Here is a 16,321-nt window from a genome sequence, read left to right on the forward strand (position 1 = left end):
AATAAAATTCTTGTCAAACATGTTTTTTTATGGCTGGTAGCTGACACCCTTGACTAATGCTTACCTAATATAAGCCAATTGAGCACTGTAGTGATAACCGTGACCATTGGATGGCAGTGTTTCCATACATACAACATAGCTAGTACCTACATGCGATTCAAAGGAAGGAATGGAAGTCAATCTTTGAAATGATACCACCCATGTTTACAAAGACAAAACACACAGTATTCTGTTGGGCTTGTAAGATGAGTGAAAATGCTAAATGTACTGGCCCTCTTGGTTTCCTTTTCCAATAACGCTCGGCACTAAAATGTGTAAATAATTGCCACTTTTGAAGATGAAACCATGAAAAGTAGCTAGCAAGACAGGAACAAACCAAGATGATGGAAAGAGATGACCATAAAAAAGAAGAAAATGAGGCGCTGTGCAGTATATGAAGAGGAAAAGAAAATAGATAACAAGTAGAAGGGGAAGAGAGGACCAGAAAAGATAAAAAGGTAAGAGAAACAATGAACAACTAGAAAATTGTACAAGGGAAGAAGAAAAGACTAGGAGACAAAGGCCAGATGGAAAAGAAAAGAAAGAGGAAAGCAGATAAAGCTACTGAAGAAGGTGAAGAAAACAAGAAATAAAAAAGACTTGATGTTTATGAATAAACATGGACAGAAAGAAGAAGAATGTGCCTGTGAATTATCATCATCCTCACCGGCGTCCTCCTCGCTGAGACTGAGCAGGTCCCGGTGCGGCAACGAGGCAAAGGAACATTTCTTCTCAGCGTGCGGACAGCGGGCGAGCAGCGTAGCGCCGTCCTCGTCGCTGCTGATGGCGAACCACGCCGGGGGCTCTTCCCATGCGCTTTCCGTGCCCTTTGTCAAGCTCGTCCTCTTCTCCACGCCCAGGAAGACCAGCACCGGGTCCGGCTTCTCCACCAGATCTTTAACCGCCTCGTAGCCGAGCCGACACAAATGCTGCACACCCTGTGCCGAGTCCGGGACGAAATTAAAACATGCTTTAAAAAGAATGAAAAAAAAAAGTCACAGAAGACAACAAATTGACCATGCGTCGAGTACAAAGTTAATAAACTTGAAGTAAATAAAGAAAAATCCAGAACGACCACATTAGAGCGTTGAAAAATCAAGGCAACAAAAAAGGTCTAAAACAAGAGTTAAAAACGGTGCTGGATTAAAAACGGGAGACAAAACAGAAGCCAAATCAATAATCAAGTGTGAAAAACTCAAGAACCAAGGCAAAAATTACTTAAGGAGAAAAAAAGCAAGGGGAATCATACAAAACAAGTACCGGTGAAAAGAAATGAAAAATAAGTCAAAAACCAAATCAAGGACCGAATGATTCAAAATCAAGAACTAAATAAAAAAATCAAAACATGAGCAAAATAAAAATATGAAAAATCAAGTCAAGTACCAATTCAAAAACCATGCAAAGAACCAAGTCAAAATCCAAATCAAGAAACATTTTAAAGTGAAGAGCCAAGATAAACAAGTCTGAGGAGTAACAAAAAAAGGAAAAAAGTTATATGAAGAAAAAGAAAAGAAAATCATGACCAAAAATCCAATCTAATAATCACTTTAAAAAGCAATTCCTGAATAAGCAGATCCAACAAGTACAATTTAAAAAAATTGTCAAAATTACATAAACAGCTTTTGTATTCAGAAAACGTCTTATAAAAAAAAGAATAAAAAAAGAATCAAAAACTACAGTAACACTCCTCTACGATGAAACCTGCATTTGCAAAACAATCCCCCATTGTGAAAAGAAATCCATGCCTTTCCCTCTTTCTTAGTTCCTCCGTTTGCATGATGTGAAATGTTTTTCTCTCCATTTTGCCTAGCACTGAAATTATAGCGAAAACAAGCCTGCAGGAAAAGTCTAGCTTGGTTTATGTTCGACGCGCCGCACCGGCACACATTTTGCACCACTTTATAATCAGATGATATTCTCCCATACTCTAGGTGGCAGTAAATGGAATCGACAGCATACAAACAACACCACTATAACAGATGTAGTGAATGCCAGTAGATTCAAACGATCTAATTTCTTCCAAGCGTTTTGTTTTAACAGACTCCTCGTCTCTCCCCAAGCTTAACACTTGAAGATGTAATTATGAAAATGAATGCTTATTGGAGATTTAGCAGTCTTTTTTTTTTGTTTGTTTCTTTCGTTCTCAACGTGGGCTAGATGGATGGTTTTGTTAACTTCAGTCAGATTGTAGATTGCGCAACATGTTTTCTTTATGTTTACGTCCGAGATTTGCTATAGTGAAAAGTCCCGTTGTGAGAAAATTCTAGCTGCAAACATGATTTTGTCGTAGAGTAGTTTTACCGTAAGTGAAGAATCAATTTGCAAAGTAAGTTGTGACCTGCTGGTCCCGGTGCAGCATGGGACTGAGGTCCGAGAAGAGCAAGAAGACGGAGCCGGGATCTTTCTTTCGCTCCTCCAGCCACACGCCGTCACTGCGCTTGGCGCTCAGACGGTCCAGAGGCTCTTCCCCAAAGTAGTTCTCAATCCCGACGCCGTCTCCGTCTTCTTCCCGCTCGCCCAGCGAGACGGCCACGTGCTTGTGACCCCAGAACTTGGCCACGTCGGCCGCAGTCTGACCGCTACTGTTCACTCGACTCTTGTCACACCTAAAAAAAAAAAACATTAACAACATGAAGAACCAGAGCCGCGTAAAATATTTCAATTCCATTTCAATGTGATCGGTTCATTTCGTAACACAGCCGCTGGTTATCGGAGGGTGTGCACACTTCTGCAAACACATCAAAGGGCAACTAAATGGAGGAAAATGTTTGGAGATGATTTATCTGTCTCATTTTCACAAAAACCTGGCATTTGAACATGGGTGTGAAGACTTTTTCTCTCTACTGTAAGGTTTGTTTACCCGTGTTGGAGTAGCGTATGGACCACGCCAAGATGTCCGTTTCTGGCAGCGAGCATGAGCGCCGTCCATCCTCTCGGCCCAGCCCGCTCCAGCAGAGATGGGACGCTAGACAGCAGGGACGACACCTGACCTTCGTCTCCGCGAGACGCCGCGTCCAAGAAATTGGCCACAATTTCCTCCTCGTGCTCAATGGACATCTTGCATTAAGACGAGAGGAACACTGGATAATACTGTAGCACCACTTTTGAGTGACCCCTGTCAATTTAGAAAAAAAAATTGCTTTGATAATTTATATATATATATATATATATATATATATATATATATATATATATATATATATATATATATATATATATATATATATGTATATAAAACATTGAAAGTGTCATGGAGATTTTCTGTTTTTTAAATTTGTATTCATTGTGCCAAAATAAATAGAAAATGCGTTTTTAAAATTACGAGTATGTAGATTATTGAATTTTCCAAAATATTTAAGCTCCTCCCCCTCCTTCTAATTGATGTAACCAGCTGTCAATCAGTCTAGTTGGGCTGGTCTCTTACGCGGAGAGGGTATGAAATAAGCATTTGTCAACGGTTTACGTTTATTTATTTTTACTGTAAATCACGACAGAAGCTCGTTCGTACACGGTCCCGTTGTTACAAACACATTAAGGTAAACTTTAAATGTAATAGCGAACATTCTGAAAGGCATTTTTTTTGTTGTTGTTTTATAACATTTCGAGGTGAAATTGTTATCTTCTTCCTGTGCTGTAAACGGTACCAAGGAAGGCTGAGCTAACTTGCTCGCTGTCAGCTGCGTAATGGAGCTAAGGGTAATTTGAGCGTGTCGAAGCCAAATGACAATTAAATGAAAGTTATGGATGTTAAGGAAAATGACCTGAAACCGGTGAACAAGTTCGACGTCCACCCTTGTACAATCGTCCGTGACGTCAGATGGAGATGCGTTCAGGAGCATATCCATTTGTACGAACTTCTAAAAACGTGTGACTTCAACGAATTACGAGGACCAGTTGTTTGTTTTTATGTTTTCCATGTATTCTTGATTAGGAATGACTTTTCCACTTATCAACAAATGCTTTTGTTGTCGGTTTCTGAAGACTTATCGTTCCGGTTTTAAGTTTGACATATTCATATCCGAAGTTTTGAACTCAACGTTATGAGATGCAGTTTAATCAGAAAAGTACTGTACACGGTAAATTCAGTAAAACATAGGTATTTTGTTCCATGCTTTGTTTTTCTTTTAGGAAACGTCACCTTCTTACGAGAATACGTGAATGTTATGCATATTTCATTTTTGCCGATTAGTGATATGCGTTTTGAAAATACTATTATGACAGGACTGTCTTGTCGAAGGAGCATGGATTTTCCGAGATGTAATAAATGCATCGTCGTTTGCCGTAGTTTATTGGACGTTTATAATAAGGTGATTCATTAAATTATGAATTATTCCTACTAGTATTACTTCAAATAAAAGATTTAACTACAAGACTTTGTGTACTTAGTTTATTAAAAATTATGTTCAAATTACATGACAAGTTGACAACATAGAGAGACATTTTTCCTGCACATCAATACAAACAACGTTCATTCATGTAAACAGACCGTTAAATGTACAATTGGTAGTTTGTTAATGGCAAGTCAATAATTAAAAAAAAAAAAAAAAAAAAAGTTGATCAGACCACAGCACGTGTCTAAAGTACCGGTAAAAGAGTGACTTTATTTTGTGTGTTTTAGGAATAGAATGTGAGGACGCTCTGGTGATTTCCTCGCACCAGCAAAATAGGAGGAAGTTCTTTGGATAGCGTTTCCAGCCAGCACATGTAGAGGGCGCTAGAGACCACGCCTTTCCTCGCCAGAGGCATCGTCCTGACCAATCACAAAAGAGCGGACACCTGTTAGGTACGCAAAATGACAGTACAAAGACAATGCAGGTATTCTATTCTTTTCTTTTCTATTCTATTCTATTCTACACTTTAAAAGTCGAATATAAGAGTTTGCAATAATACAAAGATAACTTTTACTGCAAAAGCAGACTATGAAATACCAGTATATTACCCTCAGAAGACTTTTTCTGGAAAATTTCTTTCCAGGTAAGAGCCTGTTTTTTCCAAGAAAGTTAAACATTTTTCTTTGTAATTTTGTTGACAAATGAAGTGGGGAAGAAATGTTTTCTCACATGACGATGAGCTTGGCATCGCTGGAGTGTTCCTTGAGGAGCTCGTTGAGTCGGATCTGCCGATTGCTCTGAACACGTGTCGCAAAGGTTGTTAAAAGCAACGTTGCAGAAGCGCATGTCACAAATGTGCTTGGCCTCACCTTGGCCTTGTAGAGCTCCAGCTCGTTGTCAGTGATCCTCCAGGGCTGCTCGGACTTCAGGCGCTCGGCTGCCTCCTGGTCCATGTCCTCCTCTTTCAACCTGTAAGACTCCACCAGGGCCTTGAACCACAACTTACTACAAAGAAACACACGCATCCATAAAATACAATCATGTTCTTTCAAACACTTTGTCCTATCTCCTAGACCAGTTTTTTTGCCAAGGAAAGTGTAATTGCAATAAAATAAGGATGATTTTTTTTCTGTTTTAGACAAACCTGTAATCCGTATAAATGCTGGAAAAAAAGTAGTTCACAGTTGTTGAAAGTATTGCTTTGTTTCTTTTGAAATATTAAAAAGGATATAGTTTTAGGTATACATTTTTTAAAGATAATCTCATTTATAGTCAGTGTCAGCACGGTAAATTGGGGCGCAAAAGGTTTTCTCTTTCCTGGGATTTAGCAAAAAATAATTGCGTAACACTGTACGGGACCAACCTGTGTGTGTGTGTGCCTTTGGTTTTTGCGCCATGGTGGGGGCTAAATTCCGGGTTTTACTTGATTTATGGGGGCCTCTCGCCCTTGTGGGGACACGTTTTGGTGGACCCCACAAGTTCAGACCTCTTTTTGAGGGTCCAGACTTGCTTGTAGAGTGTAAGTGTGAAATAGATTTTGGTTAAGTGTTAGGCACTCTTTCCTGGGCTGTTTGTGATGCCCCCACTATGATAGGAACAGAAACCTTGTGTGAGTGCTCTTGGTTTTTGCTACAAGGTGAAGACCAAAATCTCAATTTATACCGTCTTTGTGGGGGAACCTTTTCACTTGTGGGGACCGTTTTGGTGGAGCCCACAAGTTCAGACCTTTTTTTTTTGAGTATTGGTTTGAATGAATATTGGTTGAGGTTTGGGTTAGGGTTAGTCAATCTTTTGATAGTAAAGGTTAGCGCAAGGGGCTACGAAATGCATTATGTTGATGGTTGGCCCCAGTATGATCGAAAAAAAACTGTGTGTGTGTGCAAGAGGTTGTGCACATGTGTTGATTGTAACTTACTTATGTTTCTTGGGTTTGGTGTTGATGTCTCCTAGAACATTGATGTCGGAGAAGTCGATGCGGAACCTGCTGAGCAGTGTCGCCATCCTGAACGCAAGAGTACACACACACACACACACAGATCAGTGTGCTTCCCCACTTGTGCGGTCTTTGACGTGTGTGCGATGGGCTGACATGCGTCGATCGTGGTCGATGCGGTTGATTTTTCCTCCGATGAAGACCCGAATGCGACAGTCGGCCCATTTGCTTCGGTTGGTCAGAAGGTAGGGAAGCAGCAGCGTCAACCCTAACCACCAAAACACACTCAATAACATTTTACTAGCCATTCCTGATTACGGTGTGTGAATTGCAACAAGGGTGAAATGCTTTGTAATGTGTATTATTGATACTTTTGTAGCTCATAGCAATTATTTGCCTCATTTTATTGGTTCAAAGCGTCTTTCATGTAAAAAAAAAAACCTTGCAAAATGTCTGTGTGCATAATTGTGATATAAAAATTTGACCTCCATCATCAAAGAGCCACCAGACATCTATGGTTCCTTTCCCTTGCTTCTTCTTGAACTGCTGACTGGACTCTAGGAGGCGCTGATCGTTCACACTCAGAGGGGCTTTGCTATCTACAAACACACAATGATAGACATTTATCAGTTTACGTTCAGTAACCAGAGCATAACTCGACTAACTAGCAGTTAGCGAGTATCTTGAAAACGTTTTAAGTCGGGTCACTAATAAGTTGAGGAACCGTTCTGGTAAGAATAGTAATTAAAGGTGGGACACCTCTAATGATGAGTGGGCTGCTCTGGTTGCTCGTGGTCTTGGATGGGCTAGAGTCCGAATCTGAGTCTTTGGTCAGGGTTACGGTCACCGGAGTGTCCTTGTTGAGTGGAGGTTTCTCATGGGAGCAAGACAGCTCATCTGCAAGGAACACAAAGCCAGACTATTTTTTACAAGTCAAAATAAGCACACACTTGGATTTTTTTTTTTTTTTAATATCTGCAAGAGGCTGACATGTCAGGGGAGATTGGCTGTTTAATGTGTGTGATGATGCCTGGAGAGGAACTTTGAACTCATCAACTGATGTCTTCATTATGTCTCTGGGATTGGTTGATCATGTCTGCATGAATCTCTGCTACAACAGGGTTAGAAGTAGGGACACTCTGGGATCCACAGGTGATGCCTACATGGATCCATAAGTTGAAAGGAGGCACTCTGAGATCGACTAATGATGTCTTTACACCAAAATCGGCCGATGAAGTCCATTCATGTGTGTGGATAGGTGCTGCTGTTTTGTTTACCAAGAGTTATCGTTGCCACTGACCTTGTCCTTGGATGTGAGAGATGTCCAAACCCTCAGGAAGCCTCAGGATCGCCATACCGAACTGCAGGTCAAAGGCGTCACTAGGGAGTAACAACCACAATGTATCAGTGAAAAAGACCACAAAGAAGACAAAGACCAAGATGTTTCCTACTGGATAATATTGATGTACGTCTCCACGTCATTCATATGACCCTCCATCCAGTTGTTCTTGAAGCCCAGCACTAACGTGTTGGGTTTCAGGCGGCCCAGACCCACTGACTGAATGGGGATACACCAAAGTCACTCAAATCCTCAATCACAAATCCTCACTCAATTAATCAGTAGGAAAAATAGTTGGCACCACCTGCAAGAGGAAGTGCACGCCGTGTCTAAGTGTGTCAGAGAAGACAGGGGCATAGAAAGCTTTGATTCTCTTCTTGTTGAGCCAACGCTGACAGCGCGCATGCTCCTGAGATGCCTCCTTCACATTGGGACGCCGACTCACCTGCAAATGCACATGCAGGGAAGGGTGTGAGACTTATACTGAGTGTCATGCAATAGAGAGAGCTTTTGAACGCGTACATACAATCCTGACGTGTCCGCACACCATCAGGCCCACGTTCTTGGTGAAAGAATGGACCAGGTGCAACAGAGCTGGCCGAGAGCTCGGATACCCGGTTAGGACCAAACACTGAGGCCTGTCAGCACAAGCATCGAGACTCAGGTAAATGAAGGCTCTCTTATATCGGTTGATGTTTTTAGCATCACTTTGTGATCGGCCGATGATATCTGAATGAATTTGGTACCATGAGACAATCAAGTATCACCCTATACGTTTTGTGGGACGGTCTGTCTTTTGGTCCAACTTAACTCTAGCTCAAGCTCACCTGAAGTTTCTGACATGGACCCACCACACAAAGATGATGAATCGATACTGGGATGGTCTGTCTTTTGGTCCAACATAACCCCAGTTTGAGCTCACCTGAAGTTCTTGATGTCGTCCCTCACACAAAGATGATGTATCAATCCTGGGACTGTCTGTTTTTTGGTCCTACAAAACCCCAGTTTGAGCTCATCTGAAGTTCTTGACGTTGTCCTCCACACATTAGCTGATATAATGATTCTGGGACTGTTTGACTTTTGGTCCAACATAGACCCAGTTTGAGCTCACGTGAAGATCTTGACATGGTCTTCCATACATAAATGATCTATGGATTCTGGACTGTCTGTTTTTTGGTCCCAACAGAACCCCAGTTTGAGCTCACCTGAAGTTTTTGATGTCGTCCCCCACACATGATGATCTATCAATTCTGGACTTTCCGTTTTTTGGTCCCAACATAACCCAATTCTGAGCTCACCTGAAGTTCTTGACGTGGTCCTCCACACCAGTCAGGTTGAGACATTGTGTGAGAGCCTGATTATAGATAAGTGCCTGAGTGGACGATCCCCAGTTGACGTCTTCCACACACATGTGTAAAGATGATCAAAGTGATGAGAAGAAGAAATAAGTTAGAAACTGCCGAGAGTAAACACATGTTAGGCAGCCTGTGTTTGACGGTCACCGGGCTTCTTGTAGCTAACGTAGATGTAGAGCGCCAGGACAATGAGCAGTGTTACCAGCGCCGCCCACCAGTTGATGACAAACATCACCACGCAGCACAAGACGGCGCCCGCCAGGGACACCCACATGTTGTAATACTTGAAACTGGGACGCCACCCTGTGGTGATAGAGGGTAATAATTAGCTATGATATGTAGTGTAACACCTATTAATATTGTTGACATTGACAAAATAGTCAATAGTGTGCAGTTTTGCCTCACTACTAGTCCGAGTATGCCAAATTTGTGTACTAATGAGGACAAAGAGCATACAGATAGACTTAAAAATGGAATAAATGCTCAAACAACTTTCCATTAGTGAGCGAGGCGTCAACGCACCTGGAGAGTTGGCCAGCGAGGCATGGAATACAGAGAAATTGATGAGCGCGTAGGACGCCAGAAAAAAGTTTGAGATGATCGGAGCGATGATGTTCAACTCAGCTGTGAGGAAAACAAAAATGGGCGATCAACCGCAATTTTGGGTGGAAAACACCTCAGTCATCAACGGCTATAGATCTAGGGCGTATAGGTTGACTACCAATGAGGATGAAGGCGAGGCCGATGCAGAAGGTTAGCACGTAACCGCGCAAAGGCTCATTGTTCTTGCCGTAACCTTTGGCAAAGATGCCCATGCCTGGGTAGATGTTGTCCTTGCACAGAGCCTAAGTGTACACACACAGACAAACGTATGTGCACAGCTTTACATTATATATAATAAAATCACATTTATTTGTTTGTTTATATACTGCACTGTATGTATATACACAACTCTTGGCAAACGTCATGAATCTGATAGTTAACATGCAGGCAGCAACTGAACTCATAATGAACTACCTTCTCCTGCTCGTCTAAAAATAGGTAAAGAATATATATATTTCAAAACTTTTTGGGTTAATCATTCTTCATAGTGTTTTTCAATGCAATGGGGCAGGCGGCGAGGCCGCTCCCAAGCAACCTAAGATGTTTAGATTATTATTATTATTATTACCGGTATTATTCTTAATATTATAGCTAGTTGGGCACAAATGGGCAGATTGTCATTTTTTTTTTTTGTGTGTGTGTTTTCCTACCTGGAAGACTTTTGGAGCGCTGACCAGTGAGGCAAGAGCAGATGATAGGGTGGCTGAGAAGATTCCCGCCGTGATGAGAGGCCCAAAGGCTGATGCCAGACTCATTGCCTGCGAGGTATGATAAATAATGCTATAGTAGGAATCAGATTGAAAAGAGGCAAAGAAAATAATGCTTTGCTGAATGCGCATTCTTTTGCAATGCGTTTTCTGGTGTAATTTAAAGACCATAAATATTCCCCCTCGCTCCGGCCTTCCTTGTGTGGAGTTTGCATGTTCTCCCTGAGCCTGCATGGCTTTTCTCCGGGCTCTCGCGTTTTCTCCCACTCTCCAAAAACATGCACGGCAGGTGTATTAGACGTACTAAATTGTCCTAAGGTGTGATTGGGTGGTTGAATGGTTATTTGTCTCTGTGTGCCCTGCAATTGGCTGGCAAAAAATCCTTAGTTGTTTCAGAGTTTTAGCACGTCATCTTCAAACATGTAGAATTTACTGAAAAACTAATCTTGGGAATCACTTTTTCATAGTCTTCAAAGTCACACATTTGAATCAAATATTTTATGTCGTATCGCACTGCCAGAGATTTCCACAACAGTCGGTGCGCGTGTGTGTAGGAGTGCATCAACAATGTGTCGATTCATTACTGCAAGAAGCTTGTGACTCACAACAACACGATTGTCCCCAAGTACACACACGCAAACATACATTGACGTCTAAAGGGCCCAGCTGTCCATCTTACCTGAAAGTCGTTCATGAGACCGTACTGGCATCCTCCCTCTTTACAGATGGAAAAGTCGTACCCCAGCGTACAAGCGGCGGCATCTGTGCAGTTGATGGCGTCGCTCAGCGTGTCGTTGACGTCGCCCGTAGCGTCCCTCACTATGCATGACCCTGAACGATCGTCAGCGCTCGCGTTGATTAGCGTATCGCACCGAGACGTGAGATGATTGTGTAACAGAGGCACCAACCTGCAGAGATGGCCACGCCCACATAGGTGAGGCCTGTGATGAGGATGGCAAGCAGCGTTCCTTTTGGGATGGCAGACTGGGGATCCTTTCAAATAATGGACAGTACACAAATGATTGAGGCTGCATTGGGAATTTATAGTAAACTCACAATGTAAATCGCAATTCAATGTTTGATAGCTGGTGCATTTATTGTCTTGTTTGCTCAAACATACGCTGAGGTCACCAGAGATGTTGGCTCCAGCAAGGATCCCGGTGGCTGCCGGGAAGAAAATGGCGAACATGGAGAAGAAGGTCTCGTCATCTCGGAAGTCTGGACCAAGGTTTTCCACAAATATAGCCGCTGCGGAGGTGACATGGATCTCAGATGAGTTCAAAGCAACAAGTGTTGCTGTGTAAGAACATTTAACCCAAACAGGAGTCTTACAAGTCAAGTAAACAATGGTGAGTTACTGTTATTGCTAGTTCCGATGCAAAGTAATACAGTACTGTGACAGTAGTTATTGATGATGACTGATAATGTCTGCATGATGCGGGACATCAGCAGAAATGTTAGGGATTGGCTGGTGACATCTATGAAACTGATTAGCGAAAGGACGCTGGGATCATTTGTGGTACGTCATGATTAGTCTGTGATTGGTCTTCAATGTCTGTAAAGGTCTCTCACGGGACCTGAGTTACTCTTATCAGCTGTCAGGATAAAGTTTGGAATCGACTGGTGATGGTTGCAATGCTCTGAGACATCAGGAGAAATATTTGGTGTTGAATTTGTTTGCATTGCTCAATGGTGTCCTCAAAGTAAGTCTTGGACCAATTTAGTATTCTTTATTTTCAGCAATGCTCTGAGAATAGCATTCAGTGACAGTAAGGGTCTCTCACGTGCTAAGAGCTACTCTTGGATCATCTGATTATGAGTCTGGAAACTCGAGGACTCTGGGTGGCCACGTCTGCATGTACCACAAGTTACTCTAAGATTTGTTGATGTCTGACTGACTACAATGTGCCAGGAGTTAGTCTGGGATCCACTGATGTTTGTATTAATCTCGTGTGCATCAGAAAATCTTTTGAGTTCAAGATCAAACATTTTTAAGCATTTCTCATGGACACTGAGATCAGCAGATGGTAATACGATAAAGATCTGTTGATGACGTCTACTTTCAGGAGACACTCCAGACTTCAACACGTTTGAGCATAAGGGAACACGTTCATTTTTGCCTGACTTTGATATCCGAAGAATCCTTTGGCCTTCTTGTCCTGGGAAGGTATGAGGGTTCCGATGAAGTAATTTGCGATGGCAGCCAGCAGGACGAGCAGCAGCACAATCTGAGCCTTGGCTTCCCACTCCATCCCGGCCACCGAGATGCCCAGCAGCAGGATGACGGTGAGCGTTCCTACAATGCGGATGTCGTTGAGCTCATCCGTCATCAAGGCGTCCACGTCCTGGAAACGCAGGAAGACAAAGAAGAAAAACTGTCTTGAGCAAAACGAAAAGTCTACTCGTCAGAGTCAGAGTTCCTCACGTTGAGCATCTCCACCACTGTCTCGGCGAAGCCGACCACATACATGGCCACAGCGACCGCATTTGCAAATGCAAAGATGAGGCCAATGGAGCCCCCGAACTCTGGACCCAAACTCCTGGAGATCAGGTAGTAAGCTCCACCTGAAAACACACGCTTGGCAAGTTCGGGGAATGCACTGGAACCAGGATGTGCTAGTTAGGAACACGTTTTCCGATCGCTAACAACAGTATTAGAGAACAAAGCGTGAGGGGATGAGAATTTCACCTCCTCGTACGAAGCCGTTGGTGGCAATGGCGGAGGTGGACAGACCCGTGATGGTGGTCACCAGCGTGGCCATCAGGATGATGGCTATGGTCAGTCCTGCTCACACATCGAGCATTAATTCGTTCGAGCGTGCATGCGGAACGACAAAATAATGAGGACGGGCCGGCGTACCGATGCCAGCCTGTCCCACGATCCACGACATCCGGATGAAGAGCATCACGCCCCAGATGTTCAGCATGCATCGCACCTACGACAAAGGACAACTTTCTCTCAACACGCCTCACACCGCAGCATCATTTTATGGGATTGTATTAAGAAACACAAGACAGTCTGCCCTTGATTGTCTTTGGTCAGCTTGAAGGATAATTGGACCAAAAACTGCCTGATTATCCGACATGTTAAAGGAAACAAAGAATTATTCGATCATACCAGGACTCCTTTGACCCATCCAAACTTGATGGCAGCTCCTTTGCTCTCCTTGGCCGCCCGGGCAGCCGCCTCCTCTGCCGCCGATGGCTCCTCTCCATTGGCAATCCCGTCCTCCAGGGGATCCTGAGCAATGGCATCGAAACGTCATCAGACGTACCAAACGGAAACAATAAGCACATTTCCAAGATGGGAAAACAGGAGTAGGCTAAAATTCGGTTTCATGTATAATTAGCATCTTTAATGTTTTTTTAGTTAATTGACTAGACAATTTAACTTAATTGCATAGTACATTTCAAATCCCTTTCATTATGCCTACTGATAACAACCTGTCATGGCTATTTTTGAGTATTTGGAAATGTCTTACAACAATATATATTCTAATTAAATGATGTAACCCTAAATCTAGCCAAAATGTTCTATGCTTTGTGTATAAAAATTCTTTTTCAAAATGTACTAAAAATATAGCTTTTAAAACATCCTGAAATGCAACAAATTATTTTAATTATTTTTTAATCATATTTTTTTCAACGTCCCCAAATAAAAGTAATACATTTTTGTTAATAGAATATATAGTCCTAAAGGGACAATGTGTAAGATTTAGACTGTTTTTCATTAGAAATGAATATATTTGAATGATTATACATTTCAAAAACTTGCAAATAAATGTGTTCTTTACAACCAACAGTATGTTATATAATCGTAGGTCTAGTTATCATTAAATGATACTACATGGGGGGGGTGGCACTCCTCCAGAAGCTGCCTTGTCTGTTATGGCAACAGACAATGGCAAATGCAGTCTCTATTTTAAATATCCAAAAGTCAAAATGAATTTACTTAAAACAGTTTTTAAAAAGTTTTCAGATGAGTGTTTGAAATGCATTATAAAAATGAAAGTCTAAAATAATGAAAGTTCCGCTCAAGCTGACATATTTGAAAATATGTATTTCATTTGTTTATTTTTGTGCCTTGACCTTGTCAAGTTGGTCATGGAGTTCAGCGAGCGAGGGTCTGTTCATCTTCTCGCCGAGCGTTGCGTCCGTGTGGCGGTAGAAGTCGATGTTGGGCACGGCGTCCACCGTGTTGTGTCCGAACGTCCTCATGTAGTACGTGTTGGAGTGCGTGTCCGACACCTGCGTCTGCCCCGTACCCGTGGAGTGCAGGCTGACCGAGTCGCTGCGCGTCCCATCCGGCTCCAGGAATACGTCCGGCGGGAGCCCGATGTCAGCGGCGCTACCCAACGCACCGGGGTGGTCGAAGCCCACCCGGACGTGGCCGCGCGACTCATCTTCGTGGACCACATCCACGTGGAAGCGGCTCTCGGCGGGCTCCCCCGTCCCCGAGTTGCGCCCTGACATTCCGACAAACTAGCGACCGGACAACTCCGGGGGCGGCTCCGGCATTTACCAAGGGCGAACACCACCTGTCCTGCCAAAAGAAAAATTAAAAAAAGAAAGTAATGGAATCAGGACTAGATACATTAGAGGTGTCAAAATTAATCGATTCATCTACAAATAATGAACAAATTAATCAACATATTTTTTAAATAGTCTAGTAGTCAATTAGAGGCACTGTTTAACTTATTTAAAGCCTCTGATTTCTGGAGTCTCATAAAAACACACTTTCTATCCTTTGTGTTGAATCTAAGTAAGATATTGGCAAACATCTGCTTTGACTTTGAAAAACAATGAAGAATCAGTAAGTGAATTTGTTTTAAAGAGGTGGGTGAGTACTTCGAGCCCTCGTGTGATATTGCCAGATTTTTTTTTTTCACTGAACAATACGGAATAAACATCAATAATTGGTTAATAAACGCTATTCTGTAAAAATACTTTTGTAAACCATTATAGTGCCAAGTAAAATTGCATCCGATTACGATTGACAGTCCCTTACAGGAATTGAGTTTAAAAAGTTTAGTTGTATTTAACTTTGAAGCGCTGGCTCCCTCCAGTGGAATGCAAATGAATCACGGAATAAGGTGCTCAAATCATGCATAATATTTACATTGGTTTAACTTTTCATTTCAATCCAGTGGAACATATTGCTTAGCTAGAACTCAGGTCTATTTATCACATAAGTACAAATATTAGGTGCCCTATCATGACATAAGAACTAGCGTAGTTTGCACTTGCAGTGATTTAACTTTAGTTAGGTTTCAGTTTTTGCAGCTGGCAAAATGACTTTGGAATATCCCCACCTGAAGATTGCCTTGCGGAATATTCCCACTGGAAGATGCGCAGTGTATAATCCCAGCAGATTCCCGTCCAGAAATTCGTGATGTAGTTCGTCTGCTATCGGTGCATGTGCAGCACAAGCAGAATACACTTGACTCCGCTTCAAGTGGCCTATTGTCATCCGTGACAACCCCCCAGCGCCTCCACCCCCACACTCCCTCCGACTGTCGTCATAGCGAGCTTGATGTTAATAGCAATTGGGAATTTTGCATTTATCAACGCTTGGCTTTCAAACAAAAACAAAGATGAATTTCATTTACTTTAAAAAATGAAAACAGACTTGAAAAAAATAGTAAATTAAAAGAATGAAACTCTAAAATTTGTATTTAAAAATAAGTAATTAAAAATGCCTTTATAAATACATGTTTTAAAAACGTACAAGTAATGTATTCTTTTATTACATATATTCATTAATTATAATTATTATATGTCATGATAAAAATATTTTTTTAAATCACCTAATAAATTAAGTCATTGATAAAAAAGTGTTTTTGTTTACAAAATATATTTTAACCATTGTCCTTAATTAAAAGTATTTCAGAATAATTCATAAAAATATTGGTAAATGCCAAAATAAAATGTTTTATAAAACTATTTTTGTTATAAACCGAAATAAAGATGGTGTCATTCTAAAAATATATTTTCATAAAACAAGTGTAATTAAT

At 41.8% G+C, this 16,321-nt stretch overlaps 2 protein-coding genes and 1 long non-coding RNA gene across 8 annotated transcripts in view; 1 reads left to right on the forward strand and 2 right to left on the reverse strand.

The window, feature by feature from the left end:
• nudt12 (nudix (nucleoside diphosphate linked moiety X)-type motif 12) overlaps window positions 1-3,856 on the reverse strand; it is a 5,299-nt gene extending 1,443 nt beyond the window's left edge. Inside the window, exons 1-4 of the mRNA XM_088426822.1 lie at window positions 3,801-3,856; window positions 2,900-3,154; window positions 2,378-2,645; window positions 707-977 (exon numbers count right to left, since the gene is read on the reverse strand). Of these exons, the coding sequence (XP_088282948.1) occupies window positions 707-977; window positions 2,378-2,645; window positions 2,900-3,096 (736 nt within the window). The 5' untranslated portion in view covers window positions 3,097-3,154; window positions 3,801-3,856. The remainder of the gene's footprint in view (window positions 1-706; window positions 978-2,377; window positions 2,646-2,899; window positions 3,155-3,800) is intronic.
• On the forward strand, window positions 3,450-14,019 carry LOC148429204 (uncharacterized). Of its 5 annotated transcripts, none has more exons than XR_015867122.1 (7): window positions 3,459-3,575; window positions 4,658-4,822; window positions 6,321-8,306; window positions 10,258-10,365; window positions 11,033-11,241; window positions 11,434-11,656; window positions 12,374-14,019. It is a non-coding gene; the product is annotated as an uncharacterized LOC148429204 (long non-coding RNA). The 5 variants fall into 5 exon arrangements; XR_015867124.1 differs by having other exon boundaries at window positions 11,442-11,656; XR_015867125.1 differs by having other exon boundaries at window positions 3,450-3,472; window positions 11,033-11,656.
• On the reverse strand, window positions 4,412-15,761 carry slc12a2l (solute carrier family 12 member 2-like). Of its 2 annotated transcripts, none has more exons than XM_088426797.1 (26): window positions 15,620-15,761; window positions 14,397-14,845; window positions 13,426-13,548; window positions 13,168-13,243; window positions 12,997-13,092; window positions 12,733-12,872; window positions 12,433-12,652; window positions 11,428-11,555; window positions 11,216-11,300; window positions 10,987-11,138; window positions 10,251-10,358; window positions 9,719-9,842; window positions 9,520-9,621; window positions 9,145-9,300; window positions 8,941-9,040; window positions 8,169-8,280; window positions 7,947-8,087; window positions 7,755-7,861; window positions 7,604-7,683; window positions 7,063-7,200; window positions 6,789-6,902; window positions 6,460-6,571; window positions 6,286-6,372; window positions 5,240-5,375; window positions 5,100-5,167; window positions 4,412-4,789 (listed from the first exon to the last, which is right to left on the reverse strand). In XM_088426797.1, exons 2-26 carry the CDS (start codon window positions 14,778-14,780, stop codon window positions 4,654-4,656), a joined length of 3,225 nt encoding a protein of 1,074 aa, XP_088282923.1. In that variant the 5' UTR covers window positions 14,781-14,845; window positions 15,620-15,761; the 3' UTR covers window positions 4,412-4,653. The 2 variants fall into 2 exon arrangements, with proteins under 2 accessions (XP_088282923.1, XP_088282916.1); XM_088426790.1 differs by having other exon boundaries at window positions 14,397-14,850; window positions 15,620-15,759.
• Window positions 15,762-16,321: the final 560 nt, after the last annotated feature.

This window comes from Hippichthys cyanospilos, chromosome 1 (assembly GCF_059441005.1).
Source record: "Hippichthys cyanospilos isolate Australia breed blue-spotted pipefish chromosome 1, RoL_Hcya_1.0, whole genome shotgun sequence".
NCBI lineage: Eukaryota > Metazoa > Chordata > Actinopteri > Syngnathiformes > Syngnathidae > Hippichthys > Hippichthys cyanospilos.

Excerpts from the sequence above, each read along its gene's own strand:
- slc12a2l (XM_088426797.1), bottom strand. The coding sequence starts at position 14,780 with ATGTCAGGGCGCAACTCGGGGACGGGGGAGCCCGCCGAGAGCCGCTTC. Across the intron at positions 13,549-14,396 it reads TCCATGACCAACTTGACAAG|GATCCCCTGGAGGACGGGAT; the intron begins GTCAAGGCACAA and ends GCCATTGCTCAG. Across the intron at positions 7,201-7,603 it reads CTCTCACATCCAAGGACAAG|ATGAGCTGTCTTGCTCCCAT; the intron begins GTCAGTGGCAAC and ends TGTTCCTTGCAG.